Source organism: Podarcis cretensis (genome assembly GCF_951804945.1).
Source record: "Podarcis cretensis genome assembly, chromosome: 2".
In the NCBI taxonomy this organism is placed as follows: domain Eukaryota; kingdom Metazoa; phylum Chordata; class Lepidosauria; order Squamata; family Lacertidae; genus Podarcis; species Podarcis cretensis.
In genome coordinates, this window is record NC_137171.1 from 35437513 (window position 1) to 35463566 (window position 26054).

The window sequence follows — 26054 nt, forward strand, 5'->3', positions numbered from 1 at the left end:
TGTAGGTTTTATTTTATTTGTTTTTTATCTTATATTTTGGAAATGTGCATCCAGGTTTTTTTCCTTCAGATTTTTCTGGTAAACTATAGCTTGTTTAGCTTATACGTAAATCCGGCACTGCCCGTCTCCTTCGGCTAAAAGTAAACCCACTGACAGCGAATACTGAGTTTCCAGCAGCTAAAGTCTTTGAACCTCCGGTTCGGGACTTGTTGCGGGTGAAGTCTCAACGTTCCAAAACTGGCGGAATGGCCTAAATGGGGGAGAAGGGGGAGCAGTTGCCAGTATTTAATCGTTATTCCGGGGTCTAGGTAAAATATTCATAACAACTGCAAAACCTGCCGATGTGTTCCTCCCCCGTTGATTCCCGCCCCCCACCCATCAAGCCACAAAATGTTCACTTCTTCCTGCTCGTTCTATTTTTCCTCTCTCTCTCTCTCCCCTCCCCCCCGCTTACAGGGATAATGGTCTCTCCCAGAACGCTGCCTTGTGTTTGCGGAAGGGGCTGCTTGAGGTCTGTTTCCACAGGGTGGAGACACAAGCGGCGGTTCCCTAGAAGCTGCTCCAAGTTAACATCTGCTGAAGGTTGGGGCGGGCGAAGGAGGGCAGCATGAGTGCCAAAGAACCGCTGCTGGGAACCCTAAAAGGTGAGGGGGCGAAGCGGGGAGGCGCGGAGAGAGGGACGTGGTTTTGGAGGGGGCGGGGTGCCAGGTTTTGGCTGAATGGGGAAAAGTGCGAGAACCGTACACGCATCTTTCAGTCAGGGTATATACAGGTGTGTAGTTACTGCCACACGATTCTCCATAGGGATGGGGAGTCAGGTAGAGTTATAATCTTATTTTGTCCCTGGTTGCCACGGGGAACAAATGTGTTTTTTAAAAAAGTGTCAGAGCGAAGAGATCAGTACTCAGGCGTAAAAACTCCCCATCCTAAACGTGTTTATTGATTGAGAAGCTCAAGTTCTTATCCTAACTTAGTCGATTTAAGTTTGGCTTTATTATTGTGTTCACCTTACCTTTATGGGGCATCGGAGAAATGGGAAATAGAAGCTCGAGAGCTATGAGGTAACTGTCGTGGGAGCAAATGCTTACAAAGAGTTTTATTTATTTATTTACTTCTTTATTTCATTTTTTAAAAAAATTATACACCACTTAAGGGAAAAACCTCCCTCAAAGAGTGGTATCACCTAGTGATATATATGCTGCTTAGATGCTATTGTGACAGATGTCAAGTTATGTTCCAGAAGGCAGCATGGGGTAATCCCCTTTTTTGTTACAGATAGGTAGCCGTGTTGGTCTGCCATAGTCAAAACAAAATAATCCCCTTTTTTGTGCTGGAGAAGAATTGTAGCTCAGTGACAGGGTATCTGTTTTGCACACAGGATAGTCTCAGGTTGAATCCCCAGCATCTTCAGGGTTTTCAGGCAAAGATCTCTGCTGGAAACCTTGGGGAGCAGCTGCCAGCCAGTGTTGACAATATTGGGCTAGAAGGACTAATGTTATAAGGCAGCTTCTTATGTTCCATTGTTATATTAGGAGGGTCCTCAGCATGCAACTAAGAAATATCTCCCCACTCCCTGCCCTTGAATCCTTTCTACTCTGCCATGCTTTGGAAAAAAATATTTAGTACTTGTATCTGGTCAGTTTATTTAAAGCCCCATCTGAAGTTGTGACCACTTTTGATTCCAGAAAAAGAGGCAAACACGTAACTAAGGGACACCTGCCTTCCTTCCTTATTGCCATGTTTGTTCTAGAATCTAGATAATGAAATTATACCATTATGGGAACAACTTACTGTACTGGGGAGGAAGTGTGCAGCCACTGGAGCTCCACATAACACTTTTTCTGGAGAGGGAAATACTAAAAAGGAACTATAACAGAACACACTTCTATGCATGTTTACTCAAAAGTAATTCCCACAGTGTTCAGCAGGGCTTGATCCAGGTAAGCATGCATATGATTGCAGCTTACATTGATACAAAACTAAGGTAGATTATTTTTCTCTGTGGATGTAGCATTTTACATTGAAATACAGCACCTGTATTATACAGGACAGGTGGCAACCCTAATTCCTAATGTTGTCGCCTCTTCCTTTTTTTTTTACTCCATTATATACAGCTAGGTGCACGTCTACCTCTCCACTCAATATTAGTTTAGCATAAACTGATATCTCCAAAATAAACTTCAGAGGAATGGCCAGTGTCATGTAATGGTTAGAGCATTAGACTGGGATTCTGGAGTCCAGGGTTCAAATCCTTTGTCACCTGTGCAGTTCATGCAATGACCTTGGGCTATTCTCTGCGCAGGGTTGTTGTGATAAAATGGAGGGGGTGCTAAATCACATATACCACCCGAAGCTCTTTAGAGGTAGGGTGGAATATAAGTAGAAAGAGGGGGGAAATTGGCCTAAACATCATATTATGGGCTGGGTGGTGGTGGTGAAGTATTGGATCCACTGCACTGATAATCAACAAGTAAAAGAGAAGCTTTGTTGAAAGGGAACATCTTTCTCAAATTTGCCTCAAGTGGAATGAATGGGTGGAGTACAGCAGTCTAAAGAACAGTCAATATTTGCTTAAGCTGGTTCTTGGTTCAGGACTTCCATCACATTTAATTATTTATTTGTTTAAAATAGTTCTTTATAGCCCTTCGGCTCCAACAGCACTAGAAGTGGGTTACAGACATAAAATAAAGCATGATATGCACTGTGTGCACTGGGAGGTCTTTCTGAAATGGATGAGAGCTGCCTTTCATTTCAGATGGGATTGTTCAGGAGAACATCCTGGGGCGAACTGTGCTGCAAGGACCTCTCCAAACTGAGTGAATGGGTGGCAAAATGGCAAATGCAATTCAGTGCAAACAAGTGTAAAGTGATGCACTCTGGGGCAAAAAAGGGGCTTAATTTCACATATATGCTCATGGGGTCTAAAGTGGCAGTAATGCACCAAGGCAAGAGACTTTGGGGTACTAGTACATAGCTCCATGAAGACATAAGCCCAGTGTGCAGCAGACTTGAAAAGGGCAAATTCCATGCCACACATCACCAGGAAAGGAATTGAAAATAAAACTGCTAATATGTGGTACAACTGCATTTGGAATGCTGTGTACAGTTCTGGTTACCTCATCTCAAAAATAATATTTTAGATTTGGAAAAGGTTAAGAAAAGGACTACCAAAACGATCGGGGCATGGGGGGAGCGGCTCCCTTGTGAAGAAAAGTTGCAGCATTTGGGATTTTTAAAAAATTTAGAGAAAGGCAAGTAGGAGACCATGGAACTTTACAAAATTATGTATGGCACGGAGAAAATAGATACAGTGGTACCTCAAGTTAAGAACTTAATTCGTTCCGGAGGTCCGTTCTTAACCTGAAACTGTTCTTAACCTGAGGTACCACTTTAGCTAATGGGGCCTCACGCACAATATCTGTTCTCATCCTGAAGCAAAGTTCTTAACCCGAGGTACTATTTCTGGGTTAGCGGTGTCTGTAACCTGAAGCATCGGTAACGTGAGGTACCACTGTACAGGAAAGGTTTTTTTTCCTCATAAGACTAGAACTCATGGACCTTCAGGGAAGTCAAATGCTGGAAGAGTCAGGGCAGAGAGAAGAAAGTCTTGATGTAGTGCGTGTTAAACTCTGGAATCTTAAGTCTTCAAGGTGCCACAAAACCTTTTTCTATTTATGCTGCTACAAATGGATAAAGAAGGCTACCTCTCTGTAAATAGAAACAGTACCTCCCAGTTTTCAAATTATTTGAAATATACCCCCCCCCCACCTCCCAAAAGTTCTGAGAACTGGCAAAAGGAAAAGAGAGCTTTAGCAAGGTGGTTGCATAATGTGCCTCGGACCATGCCTTGGCACCCAAAGTTGTGTTCTCGGCGATTCTGTACATGCCATGATCAGAGAAGGGAGTAGCCTTGTGGTTTATGATTTGCAGAAGTCAGCAACCAGGTGGCCCTGGACTAATTCCGGCTGTGTGGGGTACACCATCTAGCCTCTCCCCTCCAATTGCCAACCCAGAGGCAAAGGGGAGCTGGGAAGTTGGTGACTTCTGTAGCATCAGGGCATGATAGCTTGCTTTGGAGGGTGGGATTGGGGAATTGCCCTTCTTAAAGTTACTTTCCCAAGCTCTGTACTATAGTCTTATCGATTAGGGCTTTGGTATCTTAACAGAAGGGACGCGGGTGGCGCTGTGGGTTAAACCACAGAGTCTAGGGCTTGCCGATCAGAAGGTCGGTGGTTTGAATTCCTGCGACGGGGTGAGCTCCCATTGTTCAGTCCCTGCTCCTGCCAACCTAGCAGGTTAAAAGCACATCAAAGTGCAAGTAGATAAATAGGTACCTCTCTGGCGGGAAGGTAAATGGCATTTCCGTGCGCTGCTCTGGTTTACCAGAAGCCGCTTAGTCATGCTGGCCACATGACCCAGAAGCTGTACGCCGGCTCCCTCGGCCAATAAAGCGAGATGAGCGCCGCAACCCCAGAGTCGGCCACGACTGAACCTAATGGTCAGGGGTCCCTTTACCTTTACCTATCTTCACAGAAGAAAAGTATAACAAAAATACAAATATTAGATTTTAACTCATTCTATTGCCATTCTGTATTTGAAACCCCCCCCCTCTTTCTCTCTCCTTGCAGTATGTATCCTCAACCTTCAGGGGAGCAGCAGCCCTTACACAGACACCTCCCCACACTTACAGTCCTTTTGTGAGGTCCTGGAAATGATCCTTCGCAAAGGAATAAAACGTGAGTGGCTTTTTCTGTACCAAAAATGGACAGTACTGTGCATGGAGATTTTCATTTGCGGAGAGCTGGCTGCACTGCAGTTGGGGGCAATAGTGGGACAGGACCAGCTTTACAAGGAAAGGTGGGGTAGAAGTATTTTTAATAATAATAAGTAATAATAATCCCTGAAAGTTCGCCTCCTCCTATATGTATCTCCCTGGAGTTTGACTTCAGAGGCCCTAGCCCTGTGAAGCTGATCTCACTGCCAGGTAAGGTGCAGCCAGTGCCATCTCTGCTGGTGGGGGCCCCAGGGCAGGACTCCCTCCCCCTGTCTATCTGCCCCCTCCCTGCCGTTGTTGTCAGCTGCTGTTGCCTCTTCTGCCTCATCATTGCTACCACCTGCTTACATGGCAAACAGACCCAGTGGCAGCTCCACCTCCTTCTCACCAGCACCTTCTTGCAAGAGTGAGAAGCAGATAAGTGGTGAAGAGGAGAAGCAGGTCCCGGGGGCTCCACTCACTGAGCCCCTCCTGAGGTGTGGGCCTTAGGAAAGTGCTTAGTCATGCCCACCCATGATGCTGGCCCTAAGTGTGATTTGTTGCTGGCGGTGGTGATGATGACACTTCAGTAGCCAAATATTGTTCCCAGAGAGGTTCATCTGGTGGCTACTTTGGGGTCCTTTGTAGCCAGGAAAAGACATTCTTTTAAATTTTTCCAGCCCTTTTAAGACCACGAATCTCATAAATCTTTTATTGTACAGTCAGACCTCAGTTTCCGATCGTCTCCATTGCCGTACGTTTCGGCTCCCGAACGTCAACGGAAGTAAGTGTTCCAGTTTTCAAACGTGCCTCGGGAGCCGAACGTCCGACGCGGCAGACAAGCAGCTTCCGATTGGCTCTTCCGATTGCAAGAGCCAATCAGAAGCTGCGCCTCGGGAATCGAACATTTTGGAAGTCAATTGTCCTTCTGGAACGGATTGCGTTCCACTTCCAAGGTTTGACTGTACTTTTTATTGTTCCCAAAGAACTCTGACCACTGCAATATTTATATTTCAGAGGTCTTAGTACCCTTCCAAAAGTAGGGTTTCCAGGGTTCTTTCCATCAATGCTGTTTAAAATTGTTGAGGATTGAAGGGTTGATCAGGCATGTCCCATGAGGGAGTTTGTAGTGGCAATGTAGACGACCACTGCAGTATGGAGACCGAGGTGGGAGAGGGATTCGTGTCTTGTTGCAGATATCAGAAATTTACATAAGTTGCAAAATCTAATTGCAGTTTCTGCTGGTGCAAAGGCATTTGGTGTGTGTGTGGAGGGGGGTTGCAGTAGAAAACTTCACACTTGCCAGGCTTGCACCATGCACAGATTGCTGATGCGTGCATAGAGTGAATCAGACCCTTCCTGGCAGCACCCTGAACCCCCAAGGAATGCGTCCAATGTAAATGTGCTCTAACTGAGCACCTTCTGGTGCTAAGGAAATGGTGTCTGTAATCTTTGGTTGTGCGATGCAGCACTTTGCTGTGCTGCTTTTCTTCCTAAAGGAAAGTCGTCTTGTCTTCCTCAGAGCCCGTTCTGGGGTTCAAGAGAAAGGACTATTGGCACTGGCTGGAACAGCTTCCGCAAGTAACCCATCCCAGGTGGGTGGCCTGTAGTAGTACTTTATGATACTGCAAAAGTAAGAGGAACTTGATTTTCTGCTTTACCTTTCTGTATATAAGCATGATTACAGCTACAGTGGTACCTCAGGTTAAGTACTTAATTTGTTCCGGAGGTCCGTACTTAACCTGAAACTGTTCTTAACCTGAAGCACCACTTTAGCTAATGGGGCCTCCCGTTGCTGCCGCACCGCTGGAGCATGATTTCTGTTCTCATCCTGAAGCAAAGTTCTTAACCTGAAGCACTATTTCTGGGTTAGCGGAGTCTGTAACCTGAAGCGCATGTAACCTGAAGCGCATGTAACCTGAGGTACCACTGTACAGGCTTTTATTAATTTTCTGCTTTTTTTATCCTCCTCTCACAATTCTTCTTTTTTCACCTGATGTCCATAAATGAGTAACTATGGTGTTCATATCCTGTTTGTGGCCGTCTGGTTGTCCGATAGGCATCTGGTTGGCCGCTCTGAGAAATGGGATGCTGGGCTAGATGGGCTTTTGCCCTGATCCAGCAGGGTTCTTCTTACACTTTGAGGTCGCCCCACAATTAGAGGTGCTCATAGTTTTTGTAATAATACCCGTACGGTTGTTTGGTTTTTGGCATCAGCTTCTTTTAAGTTCAAGAGTGTGTGTGTCTCACACAATGGCCATTTTCCTTTAGACTTCCATTTTACAGGGACTATCTTTGAACTTTAAAAGCTCTCAGTCACACTGACATCAACATGATGCCAGATGACTGACAGATGGGTGATCCTGCTCACCTGTCCAAGTTGGCCTGTGGTGGGAGTGGGGGGTATTAGGAATCTGACCTGCCAGCCGGATCCAGTCCCTCACCCATGCTTCACCGGGGAGTCACAATTCCCAGAATCCTTCATGCTGACTTTTGAGGGGTATCAAGGAAAGGATGGCAGGGGGCGCATAACTTTTTCACCCTGAAATATCTCCATTTGAAGTGACTTGAACGTGGTTTTTGTTTCTGTACCCCATGATAACAAAGTCTTTTCTTCCTATAGCATGACCCTCCTGTCAATGATGATTGAGAAAACTAATTCCTGTGAGAAGGTGCTGACAGCACAAGGACGAGGGCGGTACTTCCTGCGCCTGGCTTTGAATAGGAAGTTACTAGCTGTTGCTGTTAAGCAGTTGATCAGATCTTCCAGGCTGCTTGAGGTGGGGACATGACGTAATTCAGAGCAATTAAAAGGAGAAGTTATTTTGAATAATAAGAGTACTCAGATACCTGTCTTTGTTACGCTCTTTTCTTGGGGCCTCTGTTGAGTGGACACATAAGTTAGTAGGTGTGCTTTGCTAAAGACCTGGTCTGCGGGATATTCCTGTATTCACCATGTTTATAATCTTGAAACCAGTGCTGATTTTTAAATGTACTCAGTCTAGGGCTAATGTTCTTTAACAGAAAGAATCTGCAATTGTTCATTATAACTTGGCAGTTAAACCTATGAGCCCATTTGGGGAAGAGCCGTAACTCAGCGGCAAAGCATATGCTTTACTTACAGAACATCTCAAGTTCCACCTACAGGTAGATGTGGCATATTCCTTCCTGTGCCCCTGGAGAGCCAATTGCTAGTCAGTGTGAATAGTACTGATTGAGGTGGACCAATGTCCTGGTTTAGTGTTAGACAGCTTCCTGTGATCCTGCTAGTGGTAATACTTATCTCCTAAACTTGGGGACGACGACCCTAAAATCCTAAACCTAAATTAATGCTCCTTTCTAGATATTATGATGGTTAATAATAGTTTCCTGTTCCTGATGTGTATGTACCTTTGTGGTCAACTTATTTAAATTATTATAATTATTCAGAGTTGTTTTTATTTCAGTGGTATGATCCAATGACCTCCATCCTAGGCAATGAAGACTTATCTGGTAAGAGTCATCTCTGTACACTCATTGCATTATGCAAGAGAGCAGGTCATCACACTGATGAAGTGGACTCTTATTCCCTAAAAGCTTGTGCTATATTAAATGTATTAGGCCTTAAGGTGCTAGAAGACTCCTTGTTGCTTGGCTACAAAATGCATTAACATGGCTGCCTCTGGAAGTTATAACAAGTGCCCTGAGAGTCATTTTGCATTCTGTTGTAGCACAGTATGTTACTGAAATTTATTGTGCCTTGCTTTATAACAGTCTTGCTTTTGAATTACTGGGTTCTGCACTGTACAAAGTTGAAAAGGTACCAGAGCTCAATGGCATCATTCTTGATGTCTAAATTTATTCTGCACTGGTGTTAAGGGCCCATCTTCACCATACATCTTAAACAGGGGTGTCCTAACCTAGTACCAGAGCGTCCTAACAAGTCTAAATGCCCTTAGCCTTAAGTGGTGTGATACTGTTTTAAATGTATAGGGCAAATGATGCCCAGGTAAGGCAGAGGAATCAGGAAACTTTCTGACACACAAGTCTGTTGCCAACATGTCTAGTTTGCCCAGTGATGTGTTGCATATTGGCTACATAATAACCGAATTTTATTATTAAAAGGATGCAATTAATGTTGTTGTTTGTTTGTTTTTTAAAAAAAAACCTAGCATCCCCAAGTTGCTAATTATAAAGTTGTGAATGGGCATATTTGTTTCAATAAAGTACAGGCATGTTGCAGGACCAATGTAGATATGATATTCTGCACAGCCCCACTGTGGAATCTCATCCAACAGCAATGCTAGGTGATAAGGTGGTTAAGGCCGTAGACTTGAGTTCTTTATGTGCCCTGTTAACCCGTGGCATCCAGGATGCTGCTGAGGCCCTCTACCTGTGAAAAGGCATGCAGCCTCTGGTAGCTCCACGTTTCCCTTGCCAGTGAATTCTGCTGTGTCCTCCCTCCACATCAGTGGCTGGTTTTTGTCTTTCTCATTGTGACACCCTCCTTTCTGGACTCACAGATTGTCAGGTCCTTTTATAAGCTTTGCTGGCAAGGCAGATGCACCGTTTCATGATTGCCTTGGAGGCACTATCTGTGTGGTATGTAACAACATCTGTTTTGAGCTCTGGGGTTATTAAAATCATCCTTAACCTCCAGCTAGTCAAATGTATTATATAGGTTTCTGAAGTGCCAGACGTGTCGAGATTGTGCCATTGCTGTCTGGAGGCCTAAAAAAATAGGATGAAAGCCCACATGCCGTTCATAAGCTTGCACATTCTTACACCAAAAATGTGTGTGTGTGTTAAGTAACACCGGCAGGTTTTCCCATAATGAGCCTTTCAAAATGCAAGCAACTGAATCTTCTTCAGGACTCATTAAAATTGTGGCTCATTATTTGTTACTTCATTAAGGGTGATCAGTTACAGGATTCTGCTGCTTTCAGTTTTATGTTACTCCCTTTTGTCTTGTTTCCACATTTTTCTTCCGTTACTCCTCTTCTCAGCTTTTTCCTCAATCATGTTGTTGTAAATAGTAAACGTAAGTGTTCTGTAGTATTGCTGAGGATTAATCCGTGACTTTTCCCGGCCCCTTCACCCTTCTGTTTCACCTCTCCCACCAATAATTGTCCATGTGCAGCAACAAAGAAGTCTGCTTCACACTTTGCCATGTTCTATTAGGTCATTTTATTTACAGCCTTCCAAAGAGGTCAAGGTCTCTAATGTATGTGTTTAAATCTTTGTGTGTGTATGTGACAAACACACATTTGCAACAGCTCTTATGTTCTAAGTACCCAGGGAGCTGGGACTAGCCATGGGTCTCTAACCATGTGCGCGCACAATAGTAGTAAGCACGTGTTTGCCTTCATTACATGGGAAGCAGAACACAGTGGCACCAGGAAGCATGAAGGTAATTCTGGGGAAGGGTAATGTGTTGTAGATTAAAGTGCAGAAAAGGGCATTTCCTTACCTGTTTTCTATTAGAATATCATCCCAAAAGCTATTTATATAGTGCTTTTAGTGACTTTTCCTTATCACTGTCGTGGGATCAGCTACTGGGTCAGGCTTCATTTAACAACTTCACCTGGCAGGCAGTTGAATTCTGGACACTGAATTCCCCACAATCTGGTTTGAGGAGATGAATGCCAAGTGGCGATGAGACTTTATTGCCGTGGTTCCTGGGTGTGAGGCAGGCTTCCCTGAGGAGAGGCAGGTAATTGCTTGGGGAAATGCAAGTCCCACACAGCCGCCGCCTCAACTCATATTTTAAAATATTATTTAAATCTATGGAGATTCATATGGTTCGGAGCAGCACAGTTGTCACTTACAAGCTGACAGAGTGACATGTATAGCTTCACAGGAAGGTGACTGCCTGAAGCTTCCAGCTATGTGCTTAGATCCAGGGTCACCACCAATCTGCTTCTTTAGATTCCCAGAGTAGCTATGGAGGGGTTGCAGATCTCTACACAATTCTAACTGCCATGCGGTGTAAGCAGCTGCTGAATCCTTCTCGTGTATACGGTTTGATTGAGCCTGTGGGCAAAATTCCCATCTTGCCTTCTCAACCTGTTGGTGCAACCTGAGTGGCCTCACACACCTGCCCACCAAGGCATGATGCAGCTGATCTGTAGGAACCACCCTTACTATTTGTAAAGATTTTATTTTCTGGTACATTTGCCCATTCAGTCTGCGTGAGGTACAAGTGAGTGGCGCCAGCTGAGAAACTTGCCTTTGTTCTGCGTTGGTTACATTTTTGAAAGGCTCAAATATTATTTTAGGGAGACTTGCTTCCATTGCAAGTTTGAGATTTTTTGGTTCGTGTTCTCAGTGTGTCCCTTGACTTACCGATAAATGAATATATAAAGTTGGTCAGAAACCCGTCAGCAATTTTTGATTCTCTTATTTCCTCCTTCCAGAGCCTTTCCTCTCTCTGATGCTGGTGGTGACAGAAATGAATTTCTCCCTAGATTTGCAGGTACAGTAGTTGATGATTTGGGGACATAAGTTTCATGCAGCTTCCACTGCTTAATACCCTCCAGATGTTTTGATTTACAACTCCTAGCAGCTCCAGGGAGCACATCCTGGCTGGTTCTGACAAGACGTGTAGTCTGAACAAGGCTGGCAAAGGCTGGATTAATAGCTGTATTTTCCCATCTTTCCTTTTAACCTCTGGCTTGACCTCTCATAGTTTGCCATTCTTTCTTTTTGTAGAATTCCAGTTTCTTGGATGAAAGCTGGCAACTTCCGGTAAGAAGCTTTAGTCCTCTCTCTCAATACCCCCTTTTGCACATTTCATGATATTCTCCCATCTTGCTGCTTACAGATAGGGATGGCACCATCTGTTTCACACCTGTAGCAACAGGCCAAAAATGGCGCCTCTACTCTGGACTGGAACTTTATGTTTATGAGGTGGTTGTTTTCTATTTACATTTTAATGTCTCACAAGCATGGAGGTTTGAGGCAGGGAAATGGTAACACCTCTGGGATTTCTCTGCTTGATTAAATCACTTTGTGGCTCTTTGTGAATTTTTAAAGTGCTTTATGGGTCTTTCATTCAACCTTTTAATAAAGTCCTATTTGAGAAACTTGAACTCTATGTCTCTCTGAACCGAGTCTGAACCCGAGTCCATTGACAGCTACACTTAGAATTTTAAATCATTGTACTTTGACAACTTCAGCTATACTGAAATGCTGTAGGGCTCTGGCTTCAACTGGGCCACAGAACAAGGATTCCAGTTTGCATCAATCTAAGCTGTTTTTAAATATGTGTGCATCTTTCCGTTTGTGGTATTTGGGGTAGGAGAAGGATCTGTGGTACATTATTTGAAGTACTTCTGCACTGCCAAAATCAGCCTCAGGTTGACCTCATGAAGCGATGGGGACTCTGTGACACTCCCAAGTATTGGTGGACTTCAACTCCCATTATTCCTGTTTATTGGCAGTAATGACGGGGGACTGATGGGAGTTGGAGTCTTAACTGCATCTGGAGAATCACAAATTCTCCATCCTTGGCTTTGTGACACTGGCCTGTGGCTGATTTTATTTTTATTATTTTGCTGTGTGTTATCAGTAAAGACAGGGCAAGACTATGCTTGGTCTGCTTGTCTGAGTCTAGCAGCATCTCTGGGCTTTGATCATTTGCTCTGCAGATTAGGGATCATTTAATTTAAGATGTGGTGATATCTAAAAGTAGATTGCACCAGAAGCCTCTAACCCTGAAGTCACACGGTATAGCATCACGACAGAGTTTCATCCCAATGAGCCTTTTGAGGATAAATGGAGAACTTGAGGCTTCAGGGCCTTCCACTGCCTTCCTTTAAAGCCAACGCCCCTATAAGAAGCAAAATTTCTCATCTACACCAAGGCTCTGAAGGAGGATTTATTCAAGCTTGCTGGATACCACACTGATAAATACTGCTTTCTAGGTGTGCCTGACCTATGAAACTGTCCCCTGCAGGGAGCTGGGAATGGTGCTCAGGTAAGAGACCTGTCACATCCTTACGTTGCTTTGAACTTCCTCTGCACAAAATCCATTGTTTTAAATAAATATCCGGGTGTGGATCTGTAAGATAAAGCCCATAGGTCACTGAAACGAATGTCAGCCTGATACAGTTTTGTGGAGTGTATTCCGCTTGTGCTAAAGGCATGGAGCTGGCAAGGGGCAGGGCCTCTCCCAGGCCTGGAAATTCCATTCATCTCCCTGCCTGACTTCTGAGATTTCACCAGCCATTGCCCACATTCATCCGGACTAATCATAGAATTGTAGAGTTGGAAGCGACCCAGAGGGTCTTCTAGTCCAGCCCCCTGCAATGGAATCTTAACACATGGTCCCCCATCCTATTTGAAACCATATCGGATCCTGATTGACTTTGCAAATGTGCTAGTCTTTGCAGCCATAAAAGCATACAAAGGGAAACCGCTATGGTTTGATAATTGGACTATAAAATGCTGGAGATTCAAGTGCAAATGTACATTCAGCTGCAAAGTTTGCCGGGCAAACTTGGGCCGGTCACTATATCTCAGCCTAAACCAGGCATCGGCAAACTCGGCCCTCCAGAAGTTTTAGGACTACAACTCCCATCATCCCTAGCTAACAGGACTAGTGGTCAGGGATGATGAGAGTTGTAGTCCCACAACATCTGGAGAGCCGGGTTTGCCTATGCCTGACCTAAACTACCTTGCAGGGTTATTGTGAGGAGGAAGGGAGGGAACCATGCATTCTCTGCAAAGCTCTTTGGAGGGAAGGCAAACTAAAAATGTAACCATAAACTTGGATTTTAAAAACAAAGCTTGTCATTTTCAGTATGCTGAATTCTGTACCCAGTAGCAAATTCTACGCTCGTACAGAATGACTGAGTGCCCTTGCCCCTGGTTATTTGTAACTTAAGAGCAGCGGCTTTGACAAACCGTGACCTGAGCCTGTGCCTAGCAATAAAGATTAGCGCTTTCTGCAAGGTAGAAATCCTAGTGTTGACAAGGGAGTTCAGCCTACTACTGTGCAACATGTAGTCCTCAGGCCGTACATGGCCTTTTAGAGCACTTCTGAGAGGAGCTTGTAAACCCCCAAGAATCCCAATCAACTGCATTGCAGAAGGAAAAAATCGGATGGGAATAAGTGCAAACGCCACAGAAACCAGCTAAGAAGAGTTCCAATAATTATCTGATTTTAAAAAAATCATTTTTATTATTTAGTAACAAATGCTTCATAAAAAGGAACATACAAAGAAAGAACAGTGATGTACAATCAATTGCTGGGAGGCTTACACAGTAACGTCTAGCAATTCATTATTTTTGAGGAGCCAGCTCCAAGTTTTGTTCATTCACGTTTGAGATTCCCATCCCCATGAGGCTTAAGCATTTCATAAAAGGATGTCTCTCAAGAAGGGTAATGTGTCTGCCAGTTTTGGCATCCATCAAGCCTGTGCAATTACCTTGATGGTACACAACAGATGTGCAAATTAGCTGCAGCGCTCTGGCTTGCGAAGGATTTCCATTGTGTCTTGTCTTTGTGCAACCTAACGCTGGTTTTAAACGCCGTGGGCTATCCGAGCCAAATAGTCTTTTTGCCCTAATAATTTTGCAGAAGTAGAATTTTGCAGAAGTAGAAGAGGTGCAGTGCCAATGATTGAGTACATATTTTTACCACCTACATATGAGCCTCTAATGAAGGGGGCTTTGGTGAAGCCTGACCCACAAAATGCTACACCCATTTTTCATGTTTGCCAAAGACACCGTTTGCATAAGCAACCAATCATGTGGGTGGTTTCTTCTAGTGCAGCCGGGTGGACAAGAAATCCACAAAGCAAGCTTCTTGTGTGAGAGTTGCCTTGCACAGTTTGGGTTGATCTTAACCATGCCATTTGCAGCCCTTCATCTTCAGGGAGCTTGTGCTAGTTTGGTTAACATTAAAGGTGGTGGTGATGGTTGGAAACCACGTTGAAAAGAGAAACCCTGAAAGGTAGCCTATAGATGCAGAAAATAAGAATGTATGAACGAGTAGTTGATGGGGAACTCTGTGGCCCTCCAAATGTTGTTGGACTCAAACTCCCATCAGCCCCAACAAACATCGCCATTAATCAAGGGGATGATGGGAGTTGAAGTCTAACAACATGAGGAAGGCCACCAGTTCCCTATCCCTGGTGTGGAATCTATTATTTTCCCATCATTCTGAGCAAAAGAAAGAAAGAAAGAAATCTCTTTTAAAAGACATTCACCATTTCTTTCTCCCCTGTGATCTTCCTTCCTTTGCTCAAGTATGTGGTACCTCAACTCTTCAATGCGAGCTCTTGCCTTGTCTCTCTCCACCCCTTCCTCTCCCTCTTCTCGTCACAGATATTTGGATGGACGGATTTTCATCGTAAATGTGCTCCCCCAAAGCCAGGCAGCAGTGGATGAGGTGGTGCTGGTTGGAGATGTTATTGATGAGATAAATGGATCTTCACTGAGGAACGCATGCAATGGACAGGTGTGAAAGGGAATGCTCTGATCTCGGGGGACTAAGGCTGCTGTGTTGCCTGAGATCCTGAGAATGGAGCAGAAGAGATGGCTGTGTGGTGTTGCTATGGGAACTGTGCAGAGCTAAAGCTCTGGTGTTTGACCTGGAGATCATGGTGAAGAATTGAGGGTGTGGGAGGGATACAGAAAGACTGGGAAACAAAATGTCTTTCTCTTTCTTTCTTTCTTTCTTTCTTTCTGAAAAGTGTAGAGATTTGCACTGCAGGAATGAATAGAATTATTATAATTACTTTAGAATTTCAGAAACTTAAATTGATACCAGCGGTTTGCTCGCTTTTAAAGTTTTCTTTTACAATGTTTATAGGTATGAGAAATGTGGGGATCAAGACAACTATTGGGGATGCATAGGAATCTGCTTGAAACCACGGCAAGCTATAGACTCCTTGTCTACTGCAGTTAGTGGGGAAACCACAGCTTAATATTATAAACAAATTGCCCAGTCTTGCTTGAACCTCAGTATTCAGACAGTTGTGATAGAGCTAGCAATACAATTAATTAGGTTTTTTTTAAACAAGCAAACAAAAAAAACAATCACCTAAATATTTCAGTATTTTTTTGGATCAAGAGAAATTTTTTACTGTGCTTCCTCTGAGTATAGCAAAGTTGAACAAATCAAGCTGTTTGCTTACATGTATTTCTGTCAGGGCTGGGGGCTGGGGCAGAATATCTTATACTGGGAGCTTTGTTCATGCTTTCCATGTATGTGTCAGATCTGGCTTGCCTGACAGATGGAAATTCATGACTGTGCAATCCCATACAGGTCTGGTCAGGCTGTGTGGACACCATATATTTAAAGCACATTTGAAACACATTCCTTCCCTTAAAGAATTCTATTCACTGTAATGTACCACTCACAGAGTTACAACTTCCACTTTGCCAAGGCAATCTCTTCTAGTGACAAACTGCTTGTGTTGTCAGGAAGTTCTTTCTGGAACTTAGTGCCTGAATCCTTTTTCTTGTAATTTGAAGGCACTGGTTTGAGCCTTTATAGATCACCAGAAAAGAACTTTGCTCCTTCATCTATGTGACGCTCCTCCAGATATTTCAAGGTGGCTGTCATACTGCCTCTGAATTGTGTTTTTCCCAGACTGAACGTACCAGTCCCTCTATTGGATCCATTCCTCCTTATGGGAGAAAAATATGAAGATGTGCTCCTTTATGTACAGTGGTACCTTGGTTCTCAAACTTAATCCATTCCAGAAGTTCGTTCCAAAACCAAGGTGCACTTTCCCATAGAAAGTAAGGCAAAATGGATTAATCCGTTCCAGACTTTTTAAAACCCCTAAAACAGCAATTTAACATGAATTTTACTATCTAACAAGACCATTGATCCATAAAATGAAAGTGATAAACAATGTACTGCAGTCAATCAATAAATCAATCAGTAGCTGAACTGGGTTCCACACAGTCACAAAAAAAAGACCCTCAAAAACAAAAACGCAGAATAAATAGCAAAAACAGACAGACCTCAGCGTAACACTCAAAACGGAAGTGTGGCACTCAAATCAGAAGCGTAACACTAAAATCAGAAGTGTAACACTCAAAATGGAGCACATTCAGCTTCCGAAAAAGGTTCGCAACCCAAACACTTTGGGTTCCAAGTTGTTTGAGTACTAAGGCATTTGAGAACCAAGGTAGCACTGTATTGTGGGAACAGCACAGAAAAAAGCTTGTAACCTCTGTAACTGGGATTAGTGCCAGGTGAGCAGTGCTAGAAATTCTTGCCCATGCTCTCAACCTTTCTGTTTCTCTTCAGGCTGGGACAGTGCTACAGAAGTACAAGGGCAAGCCTCTGAGCTTCCGCCTGATCCGCTGGAAGTGGCACGATGGAGGGATGTACAAGCCGCTTCTCCCCTACCTGAAAATCCTCCAGGAGAAAATCCCCAGCTTCCAGCTCCAGCATGAGCACACGCACAAGGAAAAAAAAGAGGACCGGTGCTTGCAGGGGGGCAGGTAGGGGCTGCCAGGGGAGCAGAGCAGCAGCAAAATGGTTGCAGGCTCCAGCTTTCGGCAATCGGTAACAATAAAGGTAGTCAGCATGGATTCATTCTGAATGCAGCCTGTAATTGAGGTGGGAATGTTACGGTCCTTGGGCTGTTTTCCATCTGCCACACAGCTCTAGGCTGATCACCACGTGGTTCGTGAGAGAGACACACAACAGCAGCAAAACAGTGGTATGTTTATGACTGGGGGTGCTTTTGAGCCAACTAGGGGCATGAAAGTAAAATCCCGCGCCAAACTGGGAGGAAGATTTGGAAGGTCCATATTACCAGTGCTATTTTTCTGGAAAAATAGGTGCCAGAACTCACCATGAACGCCTCCCTTGTTCTCTTATAACGGTAATGGCGCCCACCTGAGAGGTGCCGGAACGGAGTTCCAGTGTGTTTGGGCTAAAAAAACAAACCCCTGCATATTACCAAAGAGAGAATAGCTCCCCACACCCTGTTGAATGAGGAGGACTGAAAGGGGAAGGCACATAAGATTTCAGTGAAAGTTTTTTTTAAAATTCAAAATTATAACAATACATATTATCCAAAAACATATCATCCTTGTCCCCCCCATTTTTCCTCCCTCCCCCCTCCCACACAAACCCCCCCACCCCGACTTCCCTCAGTTCCAGTCTTTGGTTTCTCTAAGAATGCTGTTTTCTGCATGTTACAAAGTTGTATAGATCCTCAAACTATTTAGCTGATTATTATCAATAAAAAGTTAGTGAATGTTTATTCAAAACAAGATTTCAGTGAAAGTTGAGGTGAGTGGGGAGTGAGGTAAAGCAGTTTCTAAGGTCAAGCCAGCTTAGGAATTCCACTTTAGTTGTTGTGCACGTATTTAGAGCCTGTTCTTGTGGCACAGACCTCTTGCTCAGAGCCAGTAGTTATCGTGGAGAGCCAGCGGGGCCAACTAAGGCATTACGTTTTACACTCTGGTATGGTTAAACAATATATATCTCAATTGTGACTAGTGTGTGCATGTTTAAATGGGCACTTTTCTCATTATATACCCAAAAGAAGGAGATCCATTTTGGTGTGTGCAATTACTGCTCGATTATTGTGGAGAAAAGCAGCCACATAAGCATGCACACGCCAGTCACAATTGTTGCGCACCATGTACATTTTGTTCTGGTATCGGCCTGTTTTGCTTGAACTGCCATCCCCTCCCCCTGGTCTAAACAAATGAGCTACTTATAGACACCGTGGACTAATTATTTTGACCATTTTCTCCTCAGGCTGCTGTACAACCTGCGGTACTTAGGCCACGTCAATGTAGGAAAGGTGAGACTGGGTCTTGGACAGAGAAGGGAGGATTGCTTAGCTTTCCTTGTTGTTGGTTTATGTCTTTTATTTTTGTTACACCTTTCCGATTCTTATTTTCAGTATGGAAGCAAAGAGGTGTTAGACCAAGGCATACCTATGGTTTTAGAGAAACATTTGCCACGACAGGTACGTTTCCTGCTTTAACAGTCCAAAATGTGGAGACATTTTTCCCAAATGTGGAGACTGGCACACGAGTAGGGCTTACAGTTCTTAGATGCATTCTTGTATATTTCTGCCTTTGCATACGTCTGGTTTTTCTCTCAATTTTTGTTCGTTTTTTAATTTTAAGCAGACTGGAGTTTGACCGCAATAACTCTTTGCCCATTCTTTCTTTGTGAGGAATTGCTAAATCAGATTATAGGTTATGAGGGCAAAATTATTGATAGGTGGGAGAGTCAAACCTTCCTTTTTTCCATTCATTCTTCCCCTATCTTTCCTCAAGTAAGCCCAAGGCAGTGTACAATGTTCTGTTCTCTTCTCCACCCACCAAAGTTTATCTTCTCATGATACATTAGACTAATAGATGGTGTCTGGCCCAAATTCACCCACTGAGGTTTGTGACTGAGATGGGATTTCAACCTGGATCTCTCTAGCCCTAGTCCAGCAAACTAACCAAATTTTAACCAGGTCTCTCAAAGGAAAGGACGCTTTTGCCTAGCAACCAAAAGCCCTCCAATTTGGGATGTACTCAAAAATTATTGAGCTTCTCCGGTCAAGAACACAAGATGAGAGACAGGCCCAACTTTTGTACTCCTATAGCCTGTGAGGAAAAAATAAAGAATCTACTTGAAACTGAAGGAGTATTTCTTTTCTTCCTCCTTTGATCAAATGCCTTGCGACAACTAAGCAGTAGTCATCGTTGTGGAAGGGAAAGAAACAAAATAGCAGCAAGCAGATAATTGCTTTTGACAAGTACCATTCACAAAAAACTTGGTGAATCTGAGAAGCTATTAAATAGTGAAACTTTAACTGTGTTCGCTGAATTTGTGCAGTATAGTGATGACAATTCTGGTAGATCTTTTGGAGAAAGAATACTCTAAATATATACCCCCTTCTACAAGTCTAGGAATTACAATTTCATATGAAAGCTGCCAAGAAATGCTTGACGAAAACAAACTATGATCCCTGTCTTACCGTTCGGCATCTGAACCCAGAGGTCATGATTTGTTTCCATCAAACATTCCACAAACCTTGACCCGTTGCCAAAGTTTGGCCTTGGCTTACAGATTGTGGTTTGTTGGAGCGAAACAAACTACAAACAATGGTTCAGGAGGAGCAAGGCTGGTTCAGGGAATGCCAGAGTGAGGAGGAGCGAAGCAACCTAGCTTGGCACATTCACCACAAACAATTCATTATGTCCCCCCCCCCAACTTGCTGCCCTGCAGACTACACACTCCCATCAGCCCCTGCCTGCACCGGCTAATTTACTACAAGGCTTTACTTCTTTGGGCATTCAGTTCTGCATGTTAAAAGTTTCTGTAATGCCTTCTGCGCTCGGTTGCACATTTCTTTAGAAATAGCTCTGAGAACCCTCCCTTAAATCATGTGCGTGAGGAAAGAGAGTTGACTATCTCAGATTTTAAAAATTCCTGAGGTACCTTTGTGTGATATGTAAATTCTTTAAATTTGGGGGGGGGGGTTTAATGCACCCCACCACCAAAATGTGTTTAATGTGTGCCCTCTTCCTCTACCCTACCACACTGTCAGCTACCACCAGGCCTAGTCCTGGCCTTGATGAGTATAGAACTGCTGTCCCAGATTGGATATGAGACCTGAGTGAACTTTTCTTAACCAGTCACTTAATTGCAGCAGCTAGAAGTCGCCACTTCAAACAACACTGCAGCAAGTCACTAAACGTACATAAACTGATTTTATTCCAGCCAGAAGGCTACAGAATCAACAGAGAGACCCAAATGGTGGCCGTATCTCTAGTTGCAGACCTTTATAAGTCTACCAGCAGGTCAGGATTTGGAGAGACAGCATACATTCCTCAACATACTTTACAGCCTGGCTCCTTAAACAACCTCCTTTTTTCCTGTCAGGTTGGCATGCAATTTGTGAGGAGACCTGAGTTCTAATGCACTACCTGCTAAAGAGATCCCCCCCCCTTCTACCATTTTTTAAAAGAAGAATGGTATAGAGCTTCTCATGTTTCTCCTACACTCCCAAGACCATTGCATTTTTGCCTGTACAGTAGTACCTCGGGTTAAATACTTAATTCGTTCCGGAGGTCCGTTCTTAACCTGAAACTGTTCTTAAACTGAAGCACCACTTTAGCTAATGGGGCCTCCTGCTGCTGCCACGTCGCTGGAGCACAATTTCTGTTCTCATCCTGAAGCAAAGTTCGTAACCCAAGGTAATATTTCTGGGTTAGCGGAGTAACCTGAAGCGTATGTAACCCGAGGTACCACTGTATGCTTTTTCACCTTGATTGTATTTCTATGACAGAGCACAGTGCTTCATATTGGGGTACTATAGAAATGCAGTCAAATAAAAATTCAAGGTTATAGTCCATTAAACACACAGGATAGATTTCTCTCTCTCCCTCCTGCATATGTGGGAAGATGAAGCTGTCAAAAAAGAAAAGAGAGGGAGGGGCTTAATCAGACAATCACCCCAGCCTACAGTTACTCTTAAAACTGCTTGAAGCTGATGTTTGCAATTTAGTTGCGCACGAGTCCTTGCCATATGGACACAAAGGTTTGAAGTTGTGTCACCATCTTAGTGAAAACATACAGGGCCCCAGCCTCTTCTCTCTGTACAATTTGGTTCTAGACTCATCCAGTCTGTCTGCCTGGCCAACAACAACTCACCTACTGTGGGTTTCTGAGACTGAGCTTTTCGAAAAACAATGCCTGATCCCACCAGCAAACAAGTGATGGAGGTGGTTTGAAACGACCACAACGCTGAGACCTTATTATAAGCCACAGTAGTATCCACTGCAGCAATGCAAGAGCAGCTGCTACTCAATAGGAATTCAATGCTGCGCTGTTCCAGTTGTTCCATCGGTGTTTCAGCTTGCCCTATGGAACCATATCCCATGGGGAGAGAAGAGGGGGGAAGGCCCCATGGCTTAGTGGGACTTATGCTAGCACACTAACTTAGCTGAATCCGGCCCGTTGTACCTGCAAGATGCCACCACCATCGGATGTGCCATCGCACCATACCAGGAAACGCTTACAAAACATGAATGGACCAAAGGGAGATTAATTAGCTGCATGGCCCCTTTCTGAGCTATGCAGCTCAGAATGCCCAAGTATTTCCCTCTTAAAGATGGGGTGGATGAGCTTTGTAAATAAATAAGGCCATTTGTTTCACCCCGTTGCCAGAATGAGCTGGCATAGCATGCAACTTGTGTTTCCCCAGTGCTGGAGAAAGTCAATTGCTGTTCCAGTGAAGGCACTCAAGGCTGCTACTGGTTTGTTTTCTGGGTAGCTCATAATGTAGCAACTTACTCACATGTGCATCTTTATTCAATCCAGGTGAGTGCTTCATGTCAGAAACATAATTGAAAGCAGTGGGTTTAAATTATTCTTTCGTCTAATAAGCTCAAGGCTTGTGTACATTGTTCTGCTTTCTCCCCTACCCCCAAACTTTATCCTCACAATAACCCTGTGGGGTAGGTGAGACTGAGCTTAAATTACTCTTTTGTGAATACATTAATACATCAAACGTATAGATTGGTAGAACTATTTTGTTTTTTTTTAAAAAAATCCATATACAGCTACTGAAGTCAGTGCTATAAACTACAATAGGGCAAATCTGAGAGCGTAAATTGACACCAACTATTTTTATCTGACGTACATAAAAATATTTACATTGGCAATTTTGTGAAAATTATGCAGTCTGTTAAGTGATCAGTTTGAGGCTATCACTGTGATTATTTCTACACCAAATCACACCAAGTTGAAGGAAGCAAAAATGAGGAAAAGACTTGAAATCCCAGCAAAATGCTCAGGCCTTATCTGTTCATTTTCTGTTGCAGGCGTTTTGACAATTAACAGTGCATTTTACTTACCCATTATTATTTCGAACATTTTGAATATATTTTCACAGGAGGTTTTATTTGATGTCAAAGAAACAGAAGTCGTTGTTCAAGAGAAAGCTGCTTCAAAGGTTAGAGTACTTTTCTTTACTGTTTGTGCTTGTCCTGACTATATTTAAATATTTTATGTCAAAATTATTCATAGAATGCAGGCCACTGAATTTAGCTGCTTTCTTCTAGGTAGAACTTGCCTATAATGTGTGAGATTTACAGGAAGATAGGTTGCACGTAGAGGAGCTAGTTGTTTAAATCTACAACAAAATCTCTATTTGATTGTGTGGATCATGGTCCATTCACACACTATTAGAAAACAAAGAGCATAAAATTGTAAATAATCAGTTCTAGGCCACTGCCTTATCAGATCACTCAATGTTGTTGCCAGGTTTTGTTTCGTTACTCTTATACAGACATTTCCTGTGTGGGACGGCGTCTGGACAGCAACAATCTCTTCGCCTTCTGCAGTGTGTGAGTTAAAAATAACCACCCACATACCTAGAGATACACTACACCAGGATTCTATTATCCCTGGCTGCGTAATTGCATGGGGCAGCAATGCATTTAGAGCAGGCTGAAGTTTGAGTGGATCTTTTCAAAGTTCAGTTTTCCCTGCGAACAATTCTGCTGAAATCCCTTACTATACACTCCGAGCCTATGTAAATCATGCTTTTGAGCACATACTCTATTGTACGTTTGCCTCTTATTTTGATAAAAATCATCCATCCTATTTGGAATACCCCAAGGCCCCTTGGGTTGTCTGGGGGGAAATTCACCCTGGCCTACTTTAGCCATCACTGGCCTTTCAGCTGGTGGGTTGAGACCTGCTACCAAGTCACTACCTAATCTTAGGCGCGTTCCAACAGTAGTACAGTGGTACCTCGGGCTAAGTACTTAATTCGTTCCGGAGGTCCGTTCTTAACCTAAAACACCACTTTAGCTAATGGGGCCTCCCGCTGCTACCATGCCGCCAGAGCACGATTTCTATTCTCATCCTGAAGCAAAGTTCTTAACCCTAGGTATTATTTCTGGGTTAGCAGAGTCTGTAACCTGAAGCGTATGTAACCTGAAGCGTATGTAACCCGAGATACCACTGTACTACAAATATGCCCCCCATGCATTGTTTGGGGTAAAAGGTTGTGCCATCTCTGAAAAGGTTGAACTATATACAGTGGTGCCTCGCAAGACGAAATTAATTCGTTCCGCAAGTTTTTTCTTCTTGCGAGTTTTTCGTCTTGTGAAGCACGGTTTCCCATAGGAATGCATTGAAAATCAATTAATGCGTTCCTATGGAGACCGCTTGCCAGGCTGGCGGTGCGGAGAAGGGCTTTTCTCCCCACCGCAAGCCTTCAGGACAGGTACGGGAACAGAGGGGAAGGCGCGCAGCGCTTCTCTGTTCCCGGGGCTTGCGGTGGGAGGAGGGTTTTTCCTCCCCACGCCAACATTCAGAACAGCATTCTGAAAGTTGGCGGCGGGAGGTCTCTCCGCCCCACCGCCAGCCTTCGGAGCAGCCATCCCAAGGCTGGCGGCGGGATGGAAAGTTGGCGGCGGGAAGAGGTCTCTCCGCCCCACCTGCAGCCTTCGGAGGAGGTCCGAGGACAGTGGGGAAGACGCCCTGCGCTTCCCCGCTGTCCCGGAGATTTCCCTATGGGCTTTCGTCTTGCGAAGAAAGCCCATAGGGAAATTCGTTTTGCGAAGCGCCTCCAAAACGGAAAACCCTTTCGTCTAGCGGGTTTTCCGTCTTGCGAGGCGTTCGTCTTGCGGGGCACCACTGTATACAGCATTGATCTTCCACTGGTAGATCAGGCTTTGCTTATGCATCTATTAGCATAATTTTGATGCTTTTGTAAAACTGAAGAAAAATAAAGGGGGAAAAACACCAGATTTGCTACTGGAGTCTGTAGCCTGACCTCAGGTGCATCACAACAGCAGCACTTTCACAATGAAATATGCCCCCAAGTTTGGACAAAGAGCCAGGCCCCAGGTCCTGTAAAGGTCAGAAGCAATGTGTTAGCAGTACCTCAGCTTGCCAGTGTGCTTAAAAGGATTAGTGTTAAATTTAAGATGGGGCAGAATGAACAAAGATTCATTTTGCCACATGCATATCAAATTTATTGCCCATAGTGTTGTCATCAGTACCTCATTATGGGATTCCCTCCCTTTGCCAATCTGATTAGCCCAGATTCTTACATGCTTTCGGAGTCAGCTGCATTTCTTTGCCCAATCTTTTGTGTGTTCTATCACTTTGTTATTTTACCCTACTGACTGCTGTGTTTTAAGGCTCTTCCAGATGTTCTTTTATTGTGCATTCATTTGTACTGATGTTGGGTCTCAAGCTGGCTATATATGATCCTGCCTTCAATGCTGTGCACATGCCATAGCTTCCTTCTGAAATCCTGTGACTTCACCTCACAAATATTTCAGGGCTTTTAAAGTTCGTTGCACAATAATGTAACATCCAGGAAGCATCACTAACGAAGTGTAATTAATCCACTATTGTGTCAGTCTCTTGTTTAATAATACATCTACAAAATCCGCATAGGCCCTGAATGTGTATTTTAGTGCAACCTGTTCTGATTGATTTGGCCATGCAGGCAAGAATAATTTTCAATACATTATACTGTATAGGGCTTCACCTGAGCCTTCGGAACAAAGCACCTTCGACTGTCTTGTATTTGAATCCAACACTGAAGATGAAAGTGAGGAAATAATAAGAAGAATTGGTAAGGATATTTGTTCTTTGGTGTACAACTAAAAAGTAGCAAGGCCTCTATAGCCTGTTAATGAAGCATACTTAGTGTACTTGCAAGCTAGTAATTCCAAGACTTAGAAAGCTAATAAGATTAGGCTTCGCAGTAATTGTGTATCTGCATTTCTAATTATGTTCAAGGACTTGGGCTTAGTATGAAATAAAGTAGGAAGTCTTCTGTTTGATCTAGAAGGATTTCCAGGTCAGTATCCCAATCACCTAATATCTAGCATGCTAGTGGTTAGGAGACAAATTCTGTTCTTTCAAAACCATGGCTAGAGCAGCAAGTACTGCCAACTTCAGGAATATTATTTTAAGATTAATGACCATTTGTTTCTTTAGCTGCTGGATTTAAACACACAGAATGGTTTGTCTGATTGAGATGCAGGATGCTCTGCTTCTGGGTTTCTGCCAATGACCTACTTTTGGAGCTGAACTGGCATGCAAAAGGGCCTAGTTTCAGTCAGTGATACGCTGCCAGGCTTGCTCTTGGATTAAGGCGGCAATATGAAAGGATTAAAACTCTACACTGGAAATAGTATTTTGGCTACCTCCTACAACAAAAGACTGAGTTTTTACAAGCGTTTTCTTTTCATGTTTATACGGACATTTTCAGAATTTGGAATAAAATCAAGCTGAAGCCATGGATTTGCATACTATTTGTATTAACCAAAGTTTCTACATTTAAAAATGAGACAGATTCAA

At 43.6% G+C, this 26054-nt stretch overlaps 1 protein-coding gene across 1 annotated transcript; it reads left to right on the forward strand.

Annotated features, from left to right (window-relative positions):
- Positions 1–488: 488 nt before the first annotated feature.
- On the forward strand, positions 489–25995 carry LOC307210336 (uncharacterized protein). The gene is made up of 16 exons (XM_079966143.1): positions 489–644; positions 4629–4736; positions 6276–6348; positions 7377–7533; positions 8200–8245; positions 11149–11207; positions 11444–11479; positions 12658–12710; positions 15065–15197; positions 17004–17200; positions 18474–18519; positions 18622–18687; positions 22618–22677; positions 22989–23071; positions 25229–25323; positions 25692–25995. Exons 1-16 carry the CDS (start codon positions 608–610, stop codon positions 25724–25726), a joined length of 1284 nt encoding a protein of 427 aa, XP_079822269.1. The 5' UTR covers positions 489–607; the 3' UTR covers positions 25727–25995.
- The last annotated feature ends 59 nt before the right edge of the window (positions 25996–26054 follow it).

Coding starts and splice junctions, on each gene's coding strand:
- LOC307210336 (XM_079966143.1), top strand. CDS start 608: ATGAGTGCCAAAGAACCGCTGCTGGGAACCCTAAAAG. Junction 7,534..8,199: donor GATCTTCCAGGCTGCTTGAG/GTGGGGACATGA, acceptor TTTTTATTTCAG/TGGTATGATCCAATGACCTC. Junction 11,208..11,443: donor ATTTCTCCCTAGATTTGCAG/GTACAGTAGTTG, acceptor TTCTTTTTGTAG/AATTCCAGTTTCTTGGATGA.